Here is a 25,896-nt window from a genome sequence, read left to right on the forward strand (position 1 = left end):
ACATTAATTCATTGTTCCCTGCTTTTCTTATTTTAAGTTTTTTTCTTCTTTTTTGAGATAAGGTTAGACCTGGCTATCCTGAAACCAGCCTGGCCTCAGATATCCGACTGCCTCTTCCTCCTGAGTGCTGGGATTAAAGGCATGCACCACTATATGGGACTTGCTTTTCTTATTTTAAAGATTTATTTTTATATGTATATATGTGTCAGTAAGTTTACTCACACTTGTGTATGGGTCCAGGGAGACCAGAAGAGGGCGTCTGATCTCTGGAGCTGGAGATACAGGTGATTGAAGTGGGTTCTGGACAAGCAGCAAGCACTCTGCACATCTGAGCCATCTGAGCACACATAACATCAGCCCTGTTATGATTTTCTTAATCTTCCATTGTAGAAGAAATAGCAGTTTCTCTAGGTTGCTGTTTTGTTATTTGTATAGTGAAGGGTTGAACTTTTCTCATGTCTCTTTTTCATCTAGTGTCTATGATCTGTTAATCCAGTTTCTCTATGGAGACTCAGCAAACTTAGTCAAAGTTTGTGTAGAGTAGGTCCTTAACAAGTTTTGTTGAATGAGGCTGGTAGTGTGGTGGTGCACACTTTTAATCCCAGTACTCCTGAGACAGAGGCAGATGGATCTCTGTGTGTTCAAGCCAGTTTGGTCTATTTAGTGAGTTCAGGCCATCGGGGATACATAGAGGGACCCTGTCTACACACACACACACACACACACACAGTTAAGTAAGTAATGGAGTCAAGTATAATAACATAGACCTGTAGTCTGTAGTCCTGGCTGCTTGAAAGCTGAAGCAGGAGAATTACCCTAATCCAAGAGTTGAAGTCTGCCTAAATAACATAGCGTGGCTAAGACCTAGTTCTCCAGTGCTGGGGATGGAGCCAAGGGCCTTGAGCATGCTTGGCAAATGCTTTACTACTGAGCTACACGCCAAACAAGAAACAGTTTTAGTAGTAGTAGTAGTAATAGCAGCAGCAGCAGCAGTAGTAGTAATATTGGCAGGAACAGTTGTAGCAGTGGTGGTTCTTCAAGACGGTTGCTCTGTGTAGCCCTGGCTGTCCTAGAACTCACTCTGTAGACCAGGCTAGTCTTGAACTCAAAGATTCTCCTGCCTCTGTCTCCTGAGTGCTGGGACAAAAGGTGTATGCCACCACCACCCAACCAGCTTGGAAATTTATAAAGACTGATTGTAGCCATTATTTTTCCAGGTAAACACATGAGATATGGTTTGTTGACATGGTTTTATGGCTGCAAACTGGCAAAAATCTTTTACATGACAACTTCCTGAGATTGGATTAGACCAAAATTTTAAAAATAAACCACTGAATTTAAACCCAGCATTGGTTATTACCTGTCCCTGGGAGCGCATTTAGAATTTGTATTTAGAGACTAGTATACCTGTGTTGGCTTAAGATGACTGGGCTCAGCAATTTTGTTATGTTTATTTTTAGGTGATTATCACTAAACTTAAAAACTTAATAAGCCTGTTAAGGGTGGGTCTTGAAGTACATCACAGAGTATTTATAGTTAACTGTAAATGAACCTTTTTTTTTTTCAGTTACAAATAGAAATAATCTCAAAGTAGTTTTTTTTTTTAAAAGTAATATGACAGTAATATGACTCACAGATTAGTGTCCAGAAATCCACGCCTGGCCTTAGGAATTCCATCGAGTCCCATCTGTTCAAGTTCCTCTGCAGCTGTTGCTTTAAACAGGTGTCCCCGTCCTTTGTCCTCTGTAAAGCTCAGTCATCTATAGATAGGATGACCCCTGGCTGGAGTTTAAAGTAACTGGTTCTCCTGAGGGGAAAGTGTATACTGTATTATTTAACTTTTCATTTGCCTCTTGGAATATGGGATTTCTGTGTGTTCTTAGGGATCTAATACCTAACCTGAAGTACAGAAACGTTTTTATGAAAAGTAATGGAGAATGTTGAGTTTATATTGTATCTGTTTTTAACTTTGTGTGTGTGTGTGATGTGTGTTGATACATACACGCAAGCAGGCAACATTAGAGTCTGAGGTTTACATTTTTTGAATTTTGATACTCACTGTAGGGTTCCTCACACTTACTGACTTGTCCCCATCTAAAGGCAGATAAACCTAAAAAAACTGTTAGCAGAAATCCATCCTGCCTGCCCCTGGGCAGCTTTGAACAGATGACTTTTTCTGAGTCATTAAGTATATATGCATTTGTTTCACAGACTTTTTTTCTTTTTAGATTGCCATAAGTTTTATTGGTATAAATGCTCAGAAATTTCTTCTTTTTTACTAGCAGCTGTCATTTAAAAACAGGTATGAAAAACAATATAATCATTTCAACTCGTTTCCAAAGTCCTAACAAAGAAAAAGTAAAATTTCCACAACATAGAAAATCTTTGTTTGGTCTTCATATTATATAATTGTAAAATAATGACTCTGGCTAGACCTGGTTGCACATTTGTAAGCCCAGCACTTGGGAGCATAAGAAACATTAAGTATTAGTCTTCCTGTTAAACACTGTAGAGTGTTTTTGTTTGTTTGTTTGTTTTGTTTGACAACAAAATCAAATCCTTTGATCTTCCCTACCTTTTAAAATTGTATACAGATGTTTTAAATCCCCTACCACCACCACCAGCACCAGCACCACCAGCAGCAGCAGCAGCACCACCACCACCACCACCACCACCACCACCACCACCACCACCAGCAGCTAAGCTTTTGTTTACACAGAGGCCCTGTTACAGTCTCGGAATTTGAATGATTTAAGTGGCCTTTCCCATCCCTTTTTCCTTCATTTCCTTTATGCCAATTCTTTTAAAGCTAACCAATTGAGAAAGACTGTGAGGTCAGGGCCCAGCCAATGAGGAAAAGACACAGTCACTACCTATGTTAGAATAAAAACCAGGTGTGTGCCAGGCAGTGGTGGTGCACACCTTTAATTCCAGCACTTGGGAGGCAGAGGCAGGCAGATCTCTGAGTTCAAGACCAGGCGAGTCTCCAGAGCAAGTTCCAGGACAGCTAAGGCTACACAGAGAAACCCTGTCTCAGAAAAAACAAAACAAAAAAAGCAGATGCACCTCCCGCCCTGGTGTGCATGCTCTTCTTTTCTGAGCAGTGCACTGGCTTGATCCAGAGTAAAAGTAAAGTTGTACTTTGTCCAGACACTTCAGTTGGTGTCATGCAGCTTTCAAAGTGAGCTACTTCCTGTCTGCCCACACCTATATACCTTTCTGTTCTGTTCTCTCATTTGCTCTCTCAATCCAGCTACATCACTTCCTCTTCCTGCTCAGCTCTGTCACTTCCTGTCTGTCTGTACAGACCTCTATACCTCTGTGGTTAGTGCTGGGATTGAAGGCGTGTATCACCATGACTGGCTATGTTCCAGTGTGGCCTTGAACTCACAGAGATCCAGACAGATCCCCGCCTCCCAAGTGATAGGATTAAAGGCATATGCTACCATTGCCTGACTTGTATGTTAATATAGTGCCTGGCTTTTTCCTCTGATCCTCAGGTAAACAGTATATTGGGGGACACAATATATCACCACACCTTCCTTCCTCCCTTCATCCCTCCCTCCCTCCTTTCATTTCTTTCTTTCTTTTTTTTAAATAGGTCTCTATGTAGCCCTGGCTGTCCTGGAACTTGATATGTAGACCAGGCACTGGCCTGGAACTGGAACTCACAGAGATCCTCCTGCCTCTGCCCCTAGAATGCTGGGGTTAAAGTTCCTAGATATTGTCTTCCTTCTTTTTTTTCCCCCTTTTTTTTGTAACTACAGTTAATGTAATTGCTTTCTTGATTTTTTTAAAGGATAATTTGCTGTTGGCATACCAGAACTATTTCTGATTGTTACCTCAACAGCTGGGAGCTAGCAGTCTCCAGGCTTACCACAAAGGATAGCTCTGAATATCTGTGCTATTGAATACCAGGACAGCCAGTATGTAAAAAATCTGCCCACCATCCTCCCTCACCCTGGGGTTCACTAATTTGCAGTTCATTTTTCTGGTAGTGACAGCTGTGAGCTACTCCATGCAGTAGGGGTCAGCTAAGGGGGAAGTGACTGGGCCTGTCAGAGGTAGTGGAAAGAACAAGAGTCAGACATGAGAAGACTTCAGTTCCAATCTTGGAAGTCATTTGTTACTCTGGCCAACACACAGGTTCAGTATGGATCTTTCTCCTCTCCAGTAGAAGGAAGGGATAGTGGTAGCATTGCAGATAAATCTCAAAATCTTTATGGCAAATGGAAGACACTAGAAGTAAGAGAATATAATTCCACTTAGGTAAAATTTAGGAAATATAAGTAATACATAAAGCCAGGAAGTAGATCAGTAGGAAAGGAGGCATGCAAACAGGAGTCTTTTGAGGGTGGTGGGTCTGTATCTGAATTGTGGTTTCACAGGTGAGTAGAGCTGTCATATAGCTTATGGAATTGTATGCTGTCACATATACAAGCCAGAAGAGAGCTTCTGGGCAGTTTCATGGCACACAATAAGAAAGAACATCAAACTAGATTATTTGGATTTTTGCCATGGGTACAAAAGGGAGGAAGAGCAGCAGCACAAATAACTTGTCTTCTTTGCTCTGGTGAGCCAGTAACATTACTGAATGTATAAACACAAAACCAAATCAACAGTCGTCAACTTGAACACCCAGCTTCCTTTACCTATTTGTCATTTTTCTTGGAATCTTTTTGACCTACTTATTGTCAAGGGTGTTTGAGATCAGACAAACCTCCTAAAATATTTATTTATTTACTTACTTAAGATGGATTCCACTATGTGACTTTGGCTGGCCTGGAATCCACAGAGGTCCATATGTTTCTGCCTGGCTGGGTTTAAAGGTGTTCTCCATCATCTCCATATTCTAAAATATTTAACTTATTCAAAGTTTGTCTTATAGGCCAGGCCATCTCTCTGGCCCCTCAGTGTTACCTCTAAAAATATAGCTGTAACTTCTAGAAATTTTACGAAGCAGTTTAAACTATTAAGAGAATACAGGATAAGACCAGGTGGTAGTGACACACACCTTTAATCCCAACACTCAGGAGGCAGAGGCAGGCAGATCTGTGTGAGTTCAAGTCCAGCCTGGTCTACAGAGTGAGTTCTAGGACAGCCAGGACTGTTACACAGAGAAACTCTGTCTCGAAACCCCCCCCCCAAAAAAAAAGTTTGTTCGTCTTGTATTATATTTAACCAGTTGTTTTGATTCTTTTTGGTTATTTTATCCTTTTGCCTTTATGTCAAGGAACTCCATTCACATCCTTAGGGTTAAAGTGTAATAAGACTGTTTTATTTTATTGCATGTGTATGGGCAGATGTCTGTGCACATGTGTGTGTGTGTGTGTGCATGAAGAGACCAGAAGTGGATGCTGGGTATCTTCCTTGATTACCCTCTACATTGTTTATTGAGTCAGGGTCTCTCAGCTGAACCGAGAGCTTGCTGATTCAGGTAGTTTTAGTGAACCAGCTTCTCTCAGACATTACCTGGTTTTGTCTCTGGAGGACTGGGATGACTGTCAGTTGACACATCTACCCAACTTTTTTTTTTTAATGTATACAGTGTTCTACCTGCATGTTTGCCTGTACACCAGAAGAGATCTCATTATAGATGGTTGTGAACCACCATGTGGTTGCTGGGGATTGAACTCAGGACCGCTAGAAGATCATCAGTGCTCTTTTTTTTTTTTTTTTTTTTTGAGACAGATGCACCTTTCCTGGATCTCGCTCTGTAGACCAGGCTGGCCTCGAACTCACAAAGATCCGCCTGGCTCTGCCTCCCGAGTGCTGGGATTAAAGGCTTGCGCCACCATCGCCCGGCCAGTCAGTGCTCTTAATCTCTGAGCCATCTCTCCAGCCCCATACCTATCCAACTTTTAAATGGGTCCTGGGGATCTGAACTCTGGTTTAAACTTAAGCAAATGGGACAAGAGAGTCCACTGAATCATCTTCCCAGCCTTAATGATAAATTCCTTTTTTTGGTTTGGTTTTTCAAGATAAATTCTTTTTAAAAACAATTTATTAGGCCAATTGTGGTGGTGTACACTTTTAATCTCAGCAGAGTAAGCCAACCTGGCCTACGTAGCAAGTTCTAGGACAGCCAGAACTGCATAGACCCTGTCTCAAAATACACACAAGAAATTATTTATTTGTATAATTTATGTGTATATATGTGTGCCTATGTGAGTTTATGTGTACCATATTCATTCAGGTGCCCTTGGAGGCCAGAAGAAGGCGTTGAACAAGAGTTACACATGGTCTTAGGCCACCATGTGGGTGCTGGGAACTGAACCCTGCTCCTTTGCAAGAGCTGTAAGAGCTCTTAACATTGAGCCATCTCTTCAGCCCCCTTAATGGTAAATTCTTAATTCCGGTGTGTACGGAGGTGGATAATAAGTAAAATGATAATTAGTTTAACTTTCAAAATTCTCATCGTGTATTCTCCTTTTTGTTTGTTTGGTTTGGTTTGGTTTGTTTTTTTCAAGACAGGGTTTCTCTGTGTAGCCCTGTCTGTCCTGGAACTCTGTAGACCAGGCTGGCCTCAACTCAAGAGATCTGTCTGCCTCTGCCTCCTGAGTGCTGGGATTAAAGGTGTGTGTCACCACCAGCTGGTCTCATCCTGTATTCTCTCTTTTTTTTTTTTTTTGGTTTTTCGAGACAGGGTTTCTCTGTAGTTTTGCGCCTTTCCTGGAACTCATTTTGTAGTCATCCTGTATTCTCTTAATAGTTTAAATTCCTTCATAAAATTTCTAGAAGTCACAGCTGTATTTTAGAGGTAACATGGAGGGCCTAGAGAGATGGCTGAGTGTATGGAGTACGTAGCAATGACTCTAGAGTAGTTACTTAGGGGTGTTTGGAGCTCTGCAGTTCTCCAAAGAACAAGTTTACTCTTTCCTTCCCCCTCCCACCCCCTCGCTCTCCAGACCCTCTGTACTTAACTGGAAATGCATAACCTTCACCTGAATTTAGGTCTGTTGGTGGCTAATTATTACAGCCATGTGTTCATTGAAGGAAAGCTTATTTTCAGGTTAGAAAATATGCATGATGAAGCTATCAAAGGCTTAAGGCAATTGAATGAAAAACATGGAATATAAAAAAATGCTAGAGGGGCTGGAGAGATGGCTCAGAGGTTAAGAAGAGCACTGACCGCTCTTCCAGAGGTCCTGAGTTCAATTCCCAGCACCCACATGGTGGCTCACAACCATCTGTAATGAGGTCTGGTGCCCTCTTCTGTGTGCACAATAAATAAATAAATCTTTAATAAAAAAAATGCTAGAATTAATCATGGGTATGATGAAAAAAATCCCATTAAAATCCTGAAATAATATACTTACCTGGCAGGGGAGATACCATAATCATGAAGGTGGTTTTCCCAGGGCGAGGCTTATCCATTGCACTCTGGGTGTGCTGAACCCTGCGATTTCCCCAAATGCAGGAAACTCGACTGCATAATTTGTGGTAGTAGGGGACTGCGTTCGCGCTCTCCCCTGTTAAGAAGATTAAAAAAAAAAAATCCTGAAATAAGTCACCTGATACCATTTAAAATAAGTAGGGCATTCTTTATGAATTGAAAATTTAAAGAAAAAAGTCATTTATACTTGCCTTCATGTAAAAATTCTATTTTGAGTAGTAATCAAATAGCCCTAGTTGTTGACAGAAAGCAGAAAGTTTTTGTTTTTTGTTTTTTTTGAGACAGGATTTCTCTGTGTAACAGCCCTGGCTGTCCTAGAACTCCCTTTGTAGACCCGGCTGGTCTCGAACTCCCAAGTGCTGGGATTAAAGGAGTGCACCAACACCTCCTGGCTCTTTTTAAAATTTTTGTGAGTATGTTTAAGTGCTTGCATGTATGTCTGTGTACTGCTTATGTGCTTGGTGCTGTTGGAGCCAGAATAGGGTATTGGATCCCGTGGGATTGGCATTATTGCCAGTTGTGAGCCACCATGTTTATGCCTAGGAATGGAATCAAATTCTTTGCGAGAGCAGAAGTACACTGAACTGCTGAGCCATCTCTAGTTCCCAGAAAGGTTTTCTAAGGAGAATTCCTTAAAGAAGGAGAGGATCAGAAAATCACCAATTTGCAACTCCTAATGAAATAAGTGAGGAGGTATTGATCACCATTGAATGAAACTACTGGACAATGTAAAGAGAGACTCTGTCAGCAAGGGAATCGGGCTGCAGTCCTCGCAGACATTTGTGTATATTCTGACTGGATGTTCATGAAACGCGCTAAATAACACCAACACAACATTTTGCAGAAATGTAGATGCTGCTTCTAATGTAGAGTTGCCAGATTTAGACCAAATAAGATTCAATTTGAATTTCAAATAAGCAGTGAGTGATTTCTTTAGTATTAAGCTCCACGCTTGGAACATACTTATTTCGTCTTTCTATAAGAAGTCAGAGGAACAGAAAGAAAAGGAGATAAAGGTTGTGTTGGGGAGGGGACATGGGACTGCTTTGCAAGAAAAAACTTAAGCATAACAATCAAGTGTGTGGAAATTGTTTGGATTCTGATTTGAACAAAATGTATTTTTATAAAAAGTTTTTTTTTTTTTCTCATTTTTTCGAGACAGGGTTTCTTTGTGTAGTTTTGGTGCCTGTCCTGGATCTTGCTCTGTAGACCAGGCTGCCTCAAACTCACAGAGATCCGCCTGGCTCTGCCTCCCGAGTACTGGGATTAAAGGCATGCGCCACCATCACCCAGCCTTTTTTGGTTTTTTGAGACCAGGTTTCTCTGTGTAACAGTCCTAGCTATCATATTGTAGACCAGGCTGGCCTCGAACTCACAGAGATCCACTTGCCTCTGCCTCCTGAGTGCTGGGATTAAAGGTGTGTACCACCACCACCCGGCTTATACTATGTATTTTGTGATATTTGAATTTTTATGATTTTTTAAAAAATGCTGTAGATGCTCACTGTGTCTGTTTTATACCAGGCACTTAGTAGATATACATATTCTACAGAATCTATCACAAATACATTTTAATAAGTTTATGGAATATATTAGCATACCTAATTTCATGATGTGTTGTAGTTTTTAGTCTGGTTTTAAATATAAAAAGTTAATGAGCTGGGCATGGTGGCATATACCTTTGATCCCAGCACTTGGGAGGCAGAGGCAGGTGGAGCTCTTGAGTTCGAGTTCAGCCTGCTCTACAAAGTGAGTTCCAGGGCAGCCAGGGCTGTTACACAGAGAAACCCTGTCTCAAAACACAAACACAAACAAAAAAAGTTAAAAGGACCTCAGGGTAGCTCAGTGTCAGAGTGCTTGCCTAGCATTGATAAGGCCTATAAAGTTCTGGTTTGATCTCTAACATTGCAGAAAGCTCTAAAACAAAACACAACCCAAGCTCCATCCTTGTTAAATAACTTGACCATGTATCACATCTGATTCTCAGATTCTTAGCAGAGTTGAACTGGATGCTGGGTTTTTGCCTCCTAATTTAGTAATCTGTATTAGTTAGTGCTCTTTGGTTTATTGACAGATATTTAAAATGAAGATCCACCCTATTTAACATCTTAAAATAAGAATGTTCTCTGCCTTTACATTTTAGTATATATTTTTATTACATTTTAATTTATTTTGCATGTAGACGGGTGTTGCACAGTATATGCATGGAAATCAAAGGACAGCTTACTGGGATTGATTCTCTCCTCTCACCAGGTGGGTCCTGGAGATCAAACTCAAGTTGTTAGGCTGTGCAGGAAGCTCTGTTACCCAGTGAACCATGTTGTCAACTCTCCACCTTATTTTTTGAGACAGACTTGAGCCTGCTTAGACTGCTGGCCAGCCAGTGCTGAGGATCCTTCTGTCTTTGTCCCGGGCATTACTGACATGTTGTGTCACACCTAGTCTTTATGTGGGTGCTGGAGATCCAAACTCAGGTCTCCATGCTTGTGCAGCAAGCACATTACCCACTGAGCCATCTATCCAGCTCTGAAATATGTTGTCTTCGTGTTTTTTTTTTTTTTGGTTTTTTCGAGACAGGGTTTCCCTGTGTAGCTTTGTGCCTTTCCTGGAACTCGCTTGGTAGCCCAGGCTGGCCTCGAACTCACAGAGATCCGCCTGGCTCTGCCTCCCGAGTGCTGGGATTAAAGGCGTGCGCCACCACCGCCCGGCATCTTCGTGTTTTTTTAAAATTAGTAATGGCATCATGGAGCTGGAGAGACACATCAGTAATTAAAGAGCATTTGCTGCTCTTGAGAGGACCCAGATTCAGTTTCCAGCACCCATGTGTGGTGACTCACAACTGTCTGTAACTCCAGTTCCTGGGATCTGATGACCTTTTTTGACCTCTGAGGGCACCAGGAACACACATATGATGCACAGATATACATGCAGGCAAAATAGTAATACACATAATTTTTTTTTTTTGGTTTTTTTGAGACAGGGTCTCTGTAGCTTTGCGCCTTTCCTGGAACTCACTCTGTAGCCTAGGCTGGCCTCGAACTCACAAAGATCCGCCTGCCTCTGCCACTTGATTAAAGGCGTGCGCCACCACCGCCAGGCTAAAATTTTTTAAATAATTTCAGAATTAAGCACAAGCACAACAGTGTTCTAGGTCTTAATGAGTAATGGAGACATCAGTGGACTACAAATCACAATAGGAAAGACAATAGCTACCAACAACATTTGTTGCTATCTACTAGTCTACTTCTCTGATTGCCCACTATTACTACCCATTCCCTCCCGGCAAGAGACTACGGCCATTACTCATGCAACCTGCCAAGGATATTTATGCCCGATAAGCAAAGATATAGTGCTGTTTTGGATCAATTAACTTTCTCTTTAACAAATGATGCCTTTATGAACTATTCTGTACCTTGCTTTAGTCATTTAGCTATATATTGGAAAGCTTTCTTTTTCTTCAGTAAATATTGGAGAATTTAGTTTTCTAATTGCTTCATAGTATTATTCCACTTGAAAGACAACTGTAATTTATTTAACGAGTCTCCGTTCTTTGCTATTACCAACAGTGATATAATGACTTTGTACTTCTGTCATTTTATATTTGTACACAGTAGCTGTAGGATGTTTCTAGAGTTAGAATTGCTGGGTAGTAAATTTGCTTACAAAAATTTGTATATATTTATTGTTTGTTTTTCAAGACATGGTTTCTTTGTATAGCCTCGGCTGTCATGGAACTAGCTCTATAGACCAGGCTGGCCTCAAACTCACAGAGATCCGCCTGCCTCTGCCTCCAGAGTGCTGGGATTAAAGGCATGTGCCACCACCACCCAGCTATAAAAATTTATTTTTATATGTATGTGTGCATCTGTGTGAGTGATATGTGGTACAAATCACATTAGAAAAGGCAGTAGCTACCAACACTTATTGCTATGTAATAGTTTACTTCTATGTGCACATATTGTGATATGTGTGCATATTTGTGCATATGCGTGTACCTGTGGTGAACAGAGGCCAGAAGACATCAAATGCCTCAGAACTGGAATTATAGGTATTTGCAGGTTGCCCAGTTTGTTATGTGGGGCTGGGATCTGAACTCCAGGCCTATGAACTTTATTGCCTGAACAGCAGTCACTCTTAACTTTTGAACAGTTACCTCCAGAGCCCAGGGCCTTGCTCACACTAAGCATGCACCCTCCTGCTGATATCCCTCCACAGTCTTTACATTTGTCTTTTTGACAGAGATAGATCAGTAAAGTAAAATTATCATCTGAGCAAAATTTTCAGTGCATCTATCCCCCAAATCTGGGAGTTTATTTTGTTTTTTTGTGCCTCAGTGGTAGTTCAAATGTCTTTTGTTTGAAGTTGCAGGAGTGAGTCTGATACTTATTTCAGGAGTTAAAGGAGGGGATAAACCTTTGTAAAATGGACTATGATTATGGAGAAGCATGTTGAGTTTGAAAACAAAGGAACGTAGGCCAACTGTAGTGCCCAGAAAGGTGGGATGGCTGCAGCTGTGTTAGACCCATGACCTTGGCTACTTAATCTGCATGTTCAAATTACTGCTATTTAAAAAATTATTACATTTTTCTCTTCCCGTGATATTATAGGTTATTCAAGGCTTTCAAAATTAATATTTTAGTCTCATTTACTTATTAGGAATGTAGTGGAGGCTGTGGTTATCTGAATTGAACTGAGAAATGTTTGGTATGGCACCAAGGGAATTGGTGTGCAAAAATACAGACTCTTGCACAACTTGTGCATAGCACTTACAGTCTGTTCCCGTGGGTAAGCTGAGGCAACTAGAGAGTACAGATGTTTAGAACTTGCTTAAACCAAAACTCTGAAGGTAGAGTAAGTTCTGTTCTCGGTTCTGTGCTAGGTGGTGAGGATAGGAGAGAGGCAGAAATAACAACAGCAGTGGTAATTACTGCCAGCACTTATTAAATATGGAACACTGAATGTGTCCCAGTCATTATGCTGGGCTTGTTTGTCTGTCTGTCACTCAGGCAGGCCTCAGACTTGCTCTGTAACCAAGAATGTCTTGAACTTCTGCCTGCCTGCCTCTACCTTCCAAGTGCTAGAATTGTAAGTACGTGTTACCATGCCTAGAGTTTTGCAATGCCTGGGAGCAAACCTGGGTTTTATGCATGTTAGTCAAGCATAGTACAAACTGAGCTTTCCCCCCCAACCCTTACAGGTATTTCCATATTCATGAAGAATTTGGGGGTTCCATTGCCTTTTTTTCTCCTTCAGTGTCTTGAGGCATGGTGTCATTATGTAGTCCAAACTGACTGCAAACTTTCTACATAGCTTTGTTGCTGGGACCGACCTCAAACTCAAGGCAGTCAGTCCTGTGTCAGCCTCCCAGGTGCGTGGATTACAGGTCTACACTACCAAGCAGATACTGAGGGGTGGAGGGAGGCGCACATACACATGAACAGTGAGTGTCTCCCTCGGTTGCTCTCCAGCTTTTCTTTTCTTTCATTTTTGAGACAGAGCTCTATCTGGCACAGGATCTTTTATTGAATCTGGAACTTTGAGATTCAGTTTGGCTGGCCAGTGAGTTCCAGAGAGCCTCCTGTTTCCTCCCCAGCACTGACATTATAGTCAAACACTACCACACTTGGCTTTTTTTTTTAAAGGGGGATCAAATTCAGTTCTTCAATCAAGTGAGACACTTTACTGACTGAGCTGTCTACCTAGGTCCCAAATGTCTTTTTAAACAAACAAACCAAAAATAGAGTCTCATAGCCCAGGCTGGCTTTGAACTTGCGGTGATGATTCCCCTTGCCTCAGTGTTGGCATTTCAGATGCTCAGCTCCTATGGCATTCCTAATTTACAGTTTAAAAAAGTGAGTTTCTGGCCGGGCGGTGGTGGCGCACGCCTTTAATCCCAGCACTCGGGAGGCAGAGCCAGGCGGATCTCTGTGAGTTCGAGGCCAGCCTGGACTACCAAGTGAGTTCCAGGAAAGGCGCAAAGCTACACAGAGAAACCCTGTCTCGAAAAACCAAAAAAAAAAAAAAAAAAAAAAAAAAGTGAGTTTCTGAAACATTGAGTGATTGTAACTTGTTACACTCTTACCTCCTTTATAGGATTGTATGGAGATACAATGCCCAGACAGTGTCTGGTATGTATTAAATGCTCAATAAATATAGCTGCTGTTATGGTTACTGAAGCACAGAGTACCATGTATTCCCTCTCCTTCTAGCAAAGCCAGGTATTCTAGGGAGGAAAAAAAAATAGTAATAAAGGGATTGATGGTTTAGTTTTGATACTGTATAAGGTGTTGGGGTAAAATGATAGGAAAAAAAGTCTCGAGATGAAAAATCTCATTTTGGGGAAAGCTCTTGAGCTGTCGAAAGGATGAGTGTAGCACATAATGACAAATGATGAGAAGCAATTCATTCTCAGTCATTGCTTATAGGAATGAAGATAGTATGCCACTTTAGGAGGGAGGTTGACATTTCTTAGAAAACTAAGCATGTCTTATCCTACAGTGCAGTAATCATGCACCTTGGTATGTCCATGTAAAAACTGCATAGGTGTTTATAGAAGCTTTTTTCATAATTGCCCAATCTGTAAGCTTCTAAGATGCCCTTCATTAAGTGAACAAGTAAATAAACCAGGGCACATTCACATGGGAAATGGGCTTCAGCAGTGAAAAGAAATGAGCTAATAAGCCATAAAAAGACTTGAAGGAAATTTAAATTATAAAATGAAAAAGCCAGTCTAAAAGCTGACATTCTTCATGCTCCCAACTGTGTGACATTCTAGAAAAGCCACGTGGAAGCAGTAAAAAGATCATTGGGCAGGTATGGGGTTTACACCTTTAATCCCAACACTTGGGGAGGCAGTGGTAGGCTTCAGTGAGTTGAAGGCCAGCCTAATCTTCAGTAGTGGGTTTCAGGACAGCCAGTGCTACACAGTGAGACCCTGCCTCAACCATACCTCTCAGACAAAGAGATCATTAGTCACCATTGGATAGATGGATGGGAAGGGTTAGTAGACAGAACCCAGGATTTTTAGGGCAATCAAACTAGTCCATGTTTTATTTAAATAGAGGATACATGAACTATCTATCCAATTTCATAAGTTCTGTAGTCCTAGGTAAGAACTCCAGTGTAAGCTGTAGACTTTGAGTAATGATTCTTTATCAATGTAGGTTTATTAGTAAGGAAAAGAGTACATGTGGGAGACAGGCTATTTGACAAATCTATTTTCTACTCAGTTTTTCTGTGAACCTAAAATAGCTCCTAAATTTGCACATAAAATTGTAACAAAAAAGGGCAAAGTTTCAGAAGTGAAATTGTAATCATTGTTATATAACAATCTAGCCCCAAACTTGGTGGCTCAAAACAATTGCCCTTTTATTTGTTTAAAGCTCTGTAAGTCGGTTATTTGGGCTGAGCTTTGTTAATAGTTCTTTACTTGATCTTACCTGGAGTCATTCCTGTGGCTGTGGGAAGGTCAAACCACCTTTTTACGGGGTCACCTAAAACTATCGGAAAACACAGGTATTTACATTATGAAGTAGCAGTGAAAATAATTTTATGGTTGGGGGTCACCACAACATGAGGAACTGTGTTAAAGGGTCGCAGCATTTGGAAGGTTGAGATCTAGTGGCATCGCTCCAGTTGGATAGTTTAGACGGCTTCTCTTGCACATCTGTTTTTGGCCATAAAAGTAGTAGTAGTAGCCTTGGGCTATTGGCTAAACTTCTTCACATGGTAGTAGAATTCTCACAACAGTAAAAGCTATGATGGGTCTCTAGACCTAGGCATGGCAGTCTATTTCACTGTATTCTATTGCCCAAAAGAAATTAGAAAGCCATTCTAGATGCAATGTGGGGAAGAAATATACTTCACTCTTGAGGAAAGGACTGTAAAACTTTTGTGGGCTTTTGCAGAGGGGGAAACCTATCACTAACAGACGATATCAGAGTCAGTTTAGGATGTGTTACTTGGACCCTTTGGTCTTTTGTTTTGCTTAAATAGTATTTTCTCCAAATTTAGTTATTTGGAGCTCCTTGGTTGTCCTTGTTATGCTGTCCTTAACGCTCACGCACACATACACATACACTGTTTCTCTGAGAAAAGACAAAAATCAATTAAAATGAAAGCAACTTTTCAATAATTAATTGAGTTTTGAAAACTCTGAAGTATCAACCCATTTTGAAAAAGAAAATATGAGGGGCTGTAGAGATGGCCCACAGTGAAGAGCACTGGCCACTCTTGCTAAGGACTTGGGTTCGATTCCAAGACCCACCTGGCAGCTCACAACTCCAGTCTGTAACTTTTAGTCCCAAGGGATCTATTGCCCTCTTCTGGCCTTTGTGGACACTAGGCACACAGGTGGTGCACAGATATACATACAGAGAACACGTTCACACATATAAAATAAATAATAATTTACAAATTTTTTTAAAAAGCCAGGCATGGTGGTTCCTGTTTGTAATCCTGAGATTGGGAGGCCAAGGCAAGAGGATTACCACAAGTTTGAGGCCAACCTGGACAGTAGTAAACTCCAGACCAGCCTCAGGTATACTGGCTATACAAAAACAAACAAAAAAACCAGGCTGGATGGTGGCTGCCTTTAATCCCAGCACACGACAGGCAGAGGCAGATGGATCTCTGTGAGTTCGAGGCCAGCTTGGTCTACAGAGAGTTCCAGGATGGCTAAGGCTACACAGAGAAACTCCTCTCCAAACCGACCAGAACAGAGGCTGAGGAGACAGGTCAGTGGCTAACCGTTTGTACTGTTTGAAAAGGGGAGACCCCTTTTCCAACTGTAGCGCTCCATCACCAGGGATCCAGCACCCTTTTCTGACACTGCAGTCATGTTCACGCACGCCCACATGTACACTCACATTTAAAATATTGATTACATATTTTAAAAGCAATTTAAAGTTCTTTTTAATCTTAGGAACTTGAGCTTGATTAACAGGAAAATAGAGAACTACTCAGAATTCTGATTTATAATAGACAAAGATTTTGTATTATTACTACTTCACTTGTTAGTGTTTAATTAAATTTCTGGATTTTTAAGTGTTTTATTGTGTAGTCATTCAAAGTTGTGACTGGAGTATTAATTTCCTAGGAAAATTATTTGATTGATATTCTGTTCAGGTAGACATCTGTGACTTCCTTTTAGAATTATGTGAAATACTGAATGAGTTGATTCTGAATTGGTTGTTTTTACTTCTATCTAACTTACCAATACATAGCAGATAAAAATGCAGTTTTCTCTGAGCTGTGTTAGCTCATTATCCTTGTGGTCGCTACTTTATTCTGCTTTCTATTCTGAAAGACTTCTTAGCCTTGCTCATTAATCATAGGAAACAGTTGTGCAACATGCCTTGACATTGAGTTGAACATCTAAAATTAGTCCTGCTCCAATCAGTGGTTGAGAACAAGATTTCAGCAGTGTTACCTGCATTCAAAGCAGACACTGCAAAGTTAGAAGGAACTCCCAAGCAATAAGTAAGTTGTTTATGTTATGTCTGTGTCCACATATTTACTTAAATATGTGATTAGGAAACATTGTTAAACAGATGAACAAATTACAACTGTTCATATGCTATATATAAAACAGCTTTGCTTATAAACTCTGCTGTTTAATCATTTCAGAAGAAACATACCTAGGAAACTTGAGATGATAAACATTTTCCTGCATATTTGTCTATCTTTTAATTTGTAAAGGAATATATTCTGTTTCCTTTATATAGATGACTTCTTTTTCTCTTTTTCTTCAGAGTTCATATAAATCTAGTCACAAAAATGGCGTCCTGGTTATATGAATGTCTTTGTGAAGCTGAACTTGCACAGTATTATCCTCATTTTACTGCACTTGGCCTCCAGAAAATAGATGAATTAGCAAAGGTTACAATGAAGGACTACTCCAGATTGGGAGTCCATGACATGAACGACCGCAAACGTCTTTTCCAACTTATCAAAATCATTAAGATTATGCAGGAGGAAGATAAAGCCCTCAGTAGCCCAGAGCATCCTCTTCAGACAAGCAACCTATACACCAAGCCTCGGGAATTCAGATCTGGCCCCCGAAGACAACTGCATTTTGATTCTCCTGCTGATAGCAAAGCCAGAACGGCCAGCAATGAAATATGTGACGTATCAGACTTGTCTGTAGAGGAGCAGAAGGCCACTTACCTGAACGTGCTGGGACCCATGCTACCTGACGAGTCCCAGGACCAGACAAAAATAAGAGCCCTGAATGCCTCTGCTGCTGGTGTTTACATGCAGACAGAAACCAGCATTCCGCTCTTTTCATCAAATTACTTCTCTCCAAAACTAGGAAATAGTGACATTCCTGTTATTCAAAGAGTCTCTCATGTTTCGGGCTATAACTATGGAATCCCGAGTTCTTGTGTCAGGTAATAATTTATTTTTACATTTTTGGGAGAGGCAAAGACAAATCTCTCCTTCGTGACTAGAGAAGTGCAAGTACTCTATTCCTAGTAAATGACTGTAACATATGAATGATAGTGAACAAGTTTTGCATTAATAATTTAAGTAAATGGGTAGAGACAGAATAATGAGGAACTGGAACTTTCCAGATAGCAAAAAGCTGATATATTTCATGTACATCAAACAAACAGCTGCTACTTACTAGAGTCTGTTGTCCGTCCTCTAGCAGACCTATTATGTTACTTACTGTAGTGTAACTTGATAAACCTAGTATATTCACGAAAGCAAAGTAGTTAACTGGTCTTCTACAATGGAAAAAAAATCACACAATTCACATGATTTGTTTATTTGTTTTTGAGACAGGGTTTCTCTGTGTAGCCCTAGCTGTCCTGGAACTCACTCTGTAGACCAGGCTGGCCTCAAACTCACCAAGATTTCCTGTCTCTGCTTTGAGTGCTAGGATTAAGACATGTACCACCACCTCCTGTGGCAAGATTAAGTATTTACCTCTGATCTTATATTGGCTAAAGTACCAGAGTACTTTTTTTATTCTCCCAAACTAGTTGATTTAGGTTTTTAAAATTTTATTTGTGTGAATGTTTTGCCTACATGCATGACTCTGCACTACATGTGTGTCTGCTACCCGTGCAGGCTAGAAGAGCATGTCAAATACTCTGGGTGTGAAGTTACAGGCAAATAACTCCTGAGCCACATGTGGGTGCAGGGAATTGAACCTGGGTCCTCTGATAGAGCAGCCAGTGCTCTTAACCACTGCGCCATCTCTCCCACTCCAAGGTGATTTAGTTTTATAGGTGAAAGTACTATAGTAATTTGAAATTCTTGTTCTAGCAGAGCACAGAGGATTTAGTGCTATTTTCTTCTTTAACTATAGATTGTAAATATGAAAGGTGAAAGAGTGAACTTTTTAAAAACTATTTTAGTCTTTTATTGAACACAGGAAAATATAAATTAGAATTATTTATAAAAATACTGCTTTCCACTGCTTAACACATCATGACTTAGAATGTATATTTCAGTGTAAATATTGCCATTATATTTACCTTACAAATATTAAGTAATAGCTGTGATGTCTGACTCTAGGTATGAAGATAATTAAGTTATCTGGAGGCTCTTAGATGTTAGGTAAGAGATGACAGACAAACATAACCATTTGTGCCAGGCATGGTGGGGCACCCCAGCAAGGCAGCACTCACAAGACAGACAAGAGGCTGAGGAGCTCCAGCCAGCCTTGGCCACATAGAAAGACCCTATCTCCAAAACAAATGAACCAAGAGGTACCCACTAGAAAAAGAGCACTTTCCTTTTTGCCTTTTGAACTTAAAAACCACAAACCACAAGCTTTTTGTCCATGTGACTCATCCTGGAATTCCCTCACAACTCTAAAAAATGACTGGCTGGGCCTAGTGGTAATGTGCAATCCTAGCACTGTGGATGCTCAGGCCACATTGCAAGAACTTGTCTCCAAGCCTAACAAAAATAAAAAGGACTAAGCATTTTCTGTCCTCTTTGATTAGATTCCTATGATTAGGTTATTAATGCTAAATGTCTGGAGATTTTGACCCAAAACCCTGTTAAAATAGTGGATTAGAGTAAAACATAAAACAAAAAAGTAGATTTTATAAAGGAACAGATAATATGAAACCAAAAAGTAGATTCCAAAATAATAAGTTAAAATAGTTTCCTTTTTCTTGTGAAAAATTAAGCATATATGCAAAAGAAGAGAAAATAAATCCCCATATGCTCATCATCAAATGTCAGGCCTCAAATGATGTATTAGTCTCATATTTTAATTAAAATAATAAAACGCGCTTTAAGATGTCTTAAAATCATGCACTATGATTTATTGGAAATTTTGTTTGTTTGTTGTAAAAACTAATTTAGGCCGGGCGGTGGTGGCGCACGCCTTTAATCCCAGCACTCGGGAGGCAGAGCCAGGCGGATCTCTGTGAGTTCGAGGCCAGCCTGGACTACCAAGTGAGTTCCAGGAAAGGCGCAAAGCTACACAGAGAAACCCTGTCTCGAAAAACAAAAAAAACAAAAAAAACAAAACAAAACAAAAAAAAAAACTAATTTAGATTCTGGCAAGAAAAAAAAAATAATTTTTCAGCCAGTTGGAAGGCTCAGAAAATCAGAATTTATATGAAGCAATTATATCACTATATAATTTTGTATTAGATTTTTTGTAAAATCTATTTTCCAAGTTTTTGTAAGGGGCTGTCAAATTTTAAAGGGTAAAGAAGGGAACAATTTGTCTTGCTAATGCATTCCTTTACATAGACCAAAACTATTAATCCTGATTTAAAAAAAAAAAAAAACCTGTTTTCAAAAACCTTATGAAAATAAGATTTTTATGAAAATAAAATAAGAGGGAAAATGGATCTTGTTTTCTTTCAGCCTAGTTTTAGAGAAGTTTCTGTGTAAGTGGATAGTTCTTAGATATGTATACCACATGAGGCTCAGCAAATAAACCTCATTAGTTTTGTATCCCTGACTCAAGGAGTAGTCCTTCAGATGCTGGGTGTTGAAACCAGCTGAAAGAATATATTGAATAGGAGATTGAGGTAGTAGTGGACAGGACCAGTCATAAAGATGTTCTGAGAAGTTATATTCTAATGAATGAGTTCATATCAGAGTGGGGCAAAAAAAGAGGTCAGGGGCCTGGGAAGATAGCTCAGTTGATAAGATGCATGCCATGCAAATGTAAGGACAAGTTCGATCCCCAGCACACATGTTAAAGCCAGTGTGGTGATTCACGCTTGTAATCCCAGCACTGAGGCATAGAGACAGGTGCATCCCTGATGCTTGCCCTAGTGAAAAATTCTGTCTCAGAAAACAGGGTGGACAGATCCTGAGGAGAAACGACACCTAAGGCTGTCCCCTGGCCTACACACACACACACACACACACACACACACACACACACACACACACACACACACACGGAAAGAAAGAAAGAAAAAGGAACAGGGAGAGGCTGAGTATATCTATGAGGAACAGGAGGAAAAGTACATTGAAACTCACCACCTAATTTGAAACACTTAGTAAACCAGTAGGATAAAAAAAAAAGAAAAAGAAAAAAAAAAGGATAGAAGGTCTGGGGATGTCTTTCAGTTGGTAGAGTGCTTCCTTAGCGTGCACAGAACCTTGGATTTGCTCCCCAGATAAAGTCTGGGGGCATCTGCCTGGGATCCCAGCTGCTTTCTAAGAGCTGTTGTGTCATACACACACACACACACACACACACACACACACACACACACACACACACACGCCCCATATGCCTAGGATCCCAGCCTGCTTTCCAAGAGAATCTGTACACACACACACACACACACACACACACACACACACACACACACACACACCATATGCCTAGGATCCCAGCCTGCTTTCTAAGAGAATCTGTTCACACATACACACACACACACACACACACACACACACACACACACACACACCCCAAAAAAGAATTTAGATTAATGGACAAGAAAAAAGTTACGTGTGCAAGATTTGGGTCTTGGGAAGGCCTTGGAGTCTTAGTAGCAGCATACGGATAGATTTTGATGAATGACCAACTGGAGTTTGGGAGCACGAAGAGCACTAGGAGACCACGCTTAGAAGCCAAACACACGAGTCTTAGAGCTAACTGAGAGTTTGGTTACTAGCCTGTTTCTTTCTTTTCTTCTTTCTTTCTTTTTTTTTTTTTTTGTAGGGGGGGTAGGCCAAAGAGTGAGATGGTGTTGGTCAGAGATGAAAACCAGAGGTTTGCCAGTAAAAACTTCCTCTTTGCTGACATTTAATATGGGATTGTTTAAGTGAGCTCGGCATGGTGGTATAGGCCTATAATCCCAGCACACAGGAGGTGAGGGCAAGAGAAACAGGAGATCCAAGCTAGCCTGCACTACCATAGCAAGACCCTGTCTCAAAACTTGAGTTTGATGGTACACACCTGTAGTCCCAGCACTTGGGAGGCTAGGGAAGAAAGTTTGGGCCAGCCTGGGCTACATAGCAAGTTCTAGACCAGCTTGAGCTACAAAGTGAAACCCTGTCTTTACAGATGGTTGTGAGTCACCATGTGGTTGCTGGGAATTGAACTCAGGACCTCTGGAAGTGCAGTCAGTGCTCTTAACCTCTGAGCCATTTCTCCAGCCCTGAAACCCTGTCTTAAAAACAAAACCAACAACCCAACCAACCAACCAAAAACCCCAAAATAATTATATTAAATATACTCAAAATGTGCTGATACTTTGACTATTTAAGTAATTGAATCCTTCTGTTAAAAATTAAAGTCGATTTGTAAACATATATCAGACAGATCACCTCAGAGAATCCTTGGACTGAAATGGAGAAAATCAGAGTTTGTGTTCGAAAACGGCCGTTAGGTGTAAGGGAAGTACGTCGTGGAGAAGTTAACATTATTACTGTAGAAGATAAAGAAACTCTGCTTGTACATGAAAAAAAAGAAGCAGTTGACCTCACACAATATATTCTTCAGGTAAGATCTTTTACTTACTGTGTTTCAACCTAATATTATCAAGAATATCAGTTTTCTGCTTTATGTTTAAATGATTGTTCTAAAATTCAGTTTGTGGTTCAGGTATTGATTTTTCAATGTTTGTTTATTTGGAGACAGTATCTCACCTCAGCTAAAACTCAAAGAGATCCGGCTGCCTCTACTTCCCAAATGCTGGGATTAGTGGCCTGTGCCACTGTGCCTAGTTCTTGATTTCTATTCTGAATTATTGATACTTTAGGCCTGCAGTCTTTAAAAATGTAGTGCAATTATGATATACATAGTTGGCAAACCATAATTCCTGCATTATGCAATGAAGCTCTACCATATATTCACTTAGCATGTTTGTGTTAATTTTTCTCTTTCTTTATATATATTTTTAATGAGCATTGGTGTTTTGCCTACATATATGTCCTTGTGAGGGTGTTGGGTCCTCTAAAACTGAGGTTACAGACAGTTGTGAGCTGCCATGTGGATGCTGGGAATTGAACCCAGGTCCTCTGCAAGAGCAGCCAGTGCTCTTAACCACTGAGCCATCTCTCCAGCCCATTTACGTGAGTTTAATTATACATATTTAGTAAAATCAAGCGTAGAGATGAGAGAATAAAGAGTTTAAATAAGTAACTGTTGATGTCCAGTTGCTAGACATCACAAACTTGGCTTCCTTTTTCCCCTACATCATGCAATGTGAACTTTTTGATTTCTTTTGTTTTGTTTTATTTTGTTTTCGAGGCAGGGTTTTTCTGTGTAACAGCCAGGCTGTCCTGGAACTTGCTCTGTAGATCAGGCTGGCCTTAACTCACAGAGATCCACTTTCTTCTACCTCCTGAGTACTGGGATAAAAGTGTGTGCCAGCACTGCCCAGCTGTTTTTTTGGTTTCTTTCTTTTCTTTTTCTTTTTTCTCTTGTTCTTTGTTTTTTAGTCAGGATCTCACTATGTAGTCCTGGCTGCCCTGGAACTTGCTGTGTAGCCCAGGATGGCCTTAACTCACAAAGAGCTGCCTGCCTCTTCCTCCCCAGTGCTGGGCATAAAGGCATGTGTCAGCTGAGCTCTTGTTTGTTTTTTAAACGAAACCTCACCCTGCAGCCCTGGTTGGCCTTGAATTTGATAGGTCCACCAGTCAAGACTTGAACTTGCAATTGTCCTCCTGCCTCTGTCTCCTGTGTACCGGGATTACAGGCATGTGCTTTCCATGCTCAGCATGCAATGTCAACTTATCGCTCTACTGAGTGAGAGTTTTGTTGAGGGCAGGGTTGACTCTGTAGTCCAGGCTGGCCTGAAACTTGCTGTATAGCTCCAGCTAGCCCTGGACTCATGATTTTTCTGATGGAGCATCCTGAGTGCTGTTACAGCAAGTACCATTATGTCCAGCTCTTGAGTATGAGTCTTGTATTTAATTATGGCTAATACGTTGTTAGGGATATGTTTTCACATTTAACATGTAAGAGTTTAATAAAGTACTGTTCAGACATGTTAAAAATTTCAAACTGTCTATTAAAAAAAGTTTGATGTTGAAAAGAACTTATTCTAAGCTAGCAGGTACCCTTGCACCAATTCTCAGAGAAGCAACGAACACCACAAATGAGAGAAAGTTATACAATCTATAGTATGTTAAGATTTTGGAATCTTAGGGGCTAAGGATATGGCTCAGTGGTCAGTACTGGCTGCACAAGTGTAAGGAGCTGAGTTCAGACCCCGAGCGCCCACATAAGAAGTTGGGCATTGTGGCAGATAGCTGTAACCCCAGCTCTGGGAGTTGGAAACAAGAGATCGGCTTTCTGGCTGGTCTAGTTAATTGATGAACCTCAGGTTTAGTGAAATATCCTGTTCAAAAAATTGGATTCGGAGTGACAGACTCCCAATATCAATCTCTGGCCTTTCCGTGTGCAGCATAGATGTGTACACCTGTGCATACACACAAGGATTTTGGAACTTGGAGTTTCTGTTACTATGGATTGCCTTCTTAAAAGAGTCTGCCTCCATAAACATTCATATTGAATGTTGGTTCTCTTGTTCTCTTGCAAAACCCAGTGACTGGTAACAAGAAAAAATGTGGTGATTAATGGGATGTGCTAGCAATTCACCTTAGTCAGCCAGGATATTATTCTATTGCAGTAAATTCTTTAGCACTGAAGTTAAATTGTTGAAAATACCCCTTCTTTCAAACTTACATTGTTCTTCCAAAAATTGAGTTTCACAGTGACATTTAGAGTAATCCAATAGTCTTTCTATGGGCAATAAATTACTAGGCCACTATACAGCCAACCCAATCATTTTAACAGCTTCATCGATTGTTGATCAATGCATAGTCTATTAGGTTTCAGTGGGAGATACTTACTTTGAAGATAGTCTAAATGACCAATTAGTTGTAAAGCTAGTTAGTTCCAGGGCTACTATAGCCAGAGTAATAGCTCTGTCCAATCACCATCTACCCAAGGCTTCCTTAATGATGCTTCAGTCACAGTAATTCCCTTCAGGAGGCATCATATTATCTTTTGTATTTTTCCATTATCCCCAAACACAATAACCTTACTTCTTTGTCATTGCCATTGATCAATATTTATTGAATACCCATAGATTCCATGGTATTTTCTCTGCTGTTGAACTTTGGACCTTTGATCTCATAGGTCAAAGTCCTTACCTGCCAATGCTATGATATAAAAATATTGGAAGGACTTACATCCTCTCTTTTTTTTTTCCTTCCTTAAAAAGAAGTCTGTATCGAACTTGCTTCTAAATGAAAGGAATCCTAGATTCTTTAAGTTTTATTTTGAAACTTATTCAGGGAGTAAACAGAAAATATGTATATGTAGTTAAATAACCTGTCTTTTTAAATCAGTATGTCTGCCACTTAGCCATTAAAAATTTTAAACAAGCACGATAAGTGAAAACAAAAGTATTTTCCTTTCCAAATTATTTCTTTTTGATCTATTTTCTTTTTTTATTTTACTTTTACACCCCCAACCCCACCCCCGCCAAATACTGGAAATTCAATTTAGGGCCTCACCTATGCTAGGAAAATATTTTACCACTGTGCTGCATCCCAAGCTCTGCCCTACTTTCCAATTTTAAAAAAAGTATTTATTTATATATTTATTGAGGGACTATATCACTATCTAGTGTGCTGGCTTGGAATTTCTTTCTTGAAGCCCAGGCTATATATGCTTGTGATCCTCTTGCCTTGGCAGCTCAGGTTCTGAGATTACAGGCATGTACTACAGTGCTTAGCTAGTCCTTTTAGATTGGTCGGTTTTGGTTTTGTTTTGTTTTTTGAGACAGTTTCTCTGTGTAACAGTTCTGGCTGTCCTGGAACTCGATTTGTAGACCAGACTAGCCTGGAACTCACTGAGATCCTCCTGCCTCTGCCTCCCGAGTGCTGGGATTAAAGGCTAGCGCCACCACTGCCTGGCCCTTCATTTAGATTTTTACAGGGCTCTAGGTAGTTGACTAGGTGGGTAAGAGCACTCACTGCGGATTTGAGTTCAGTCCCAGCACCTGTGTCAGGCAATTCGCAGCCGTCTATAAATCCAGTTCCAGGGG

The 25,896-nt window shown here is 40.4% G+C and overlaps 1 protein-coding gene and 1 non-coding gene across 2 annotated transcripts in view; both read left to right on the forward strand.

Annotated features, from left to right (window-relative positions):
• The window catches only part of Kif24 (kinesin family member 24), a 64,181-nt gene that overhangs the window by 1,713 nt on the left and 36,572 nt on the right, over positions 1 to 25,896 (forward strand). The window contains exons 2-3 of the mRNA XM_052715434.1: positions 17,149 to 17,787; positions 22,154 to 22,337. Coding sequence (XP_052571394.1) covers positions 17,174 to 17,787; positions 22,154 to 22,337 — 798 coding nt within the window. The 5' untranslated portion in view covers positions 17,149 to 17,173. The remainder of the gene's footprint in view (positions 1 to 17,148; positions 17,788 to 22,153; positions 22,338 to 25,896) is intronic.
• On the forward strand, positions 7,312 to 7,475 carry LOC128098110 (U1 spliceosomal RNA). The gene has a single exon (XR_008214135.1). It is a non-coding gene; the product is annotated as a U1 spliceosomal RNA (small nuclear RNA).

The sequence above is a fragment of the Peromyscus californicus genome, unplaced genomic scaffold (genome assembly GCF_007827085.1).
Source record: "Peromyscus californicus insignis strain IS unplaced genomic scaffold, ASM782708v3 Scaffold_5__1_contigs__length_169319896, whole genome shotgun sequence".
NCBI lineage: Eukaryota > Metazoa > Chordata > Mammalia > Rodentia > Cricetidae > Peromyscus > Peromyscus californicus.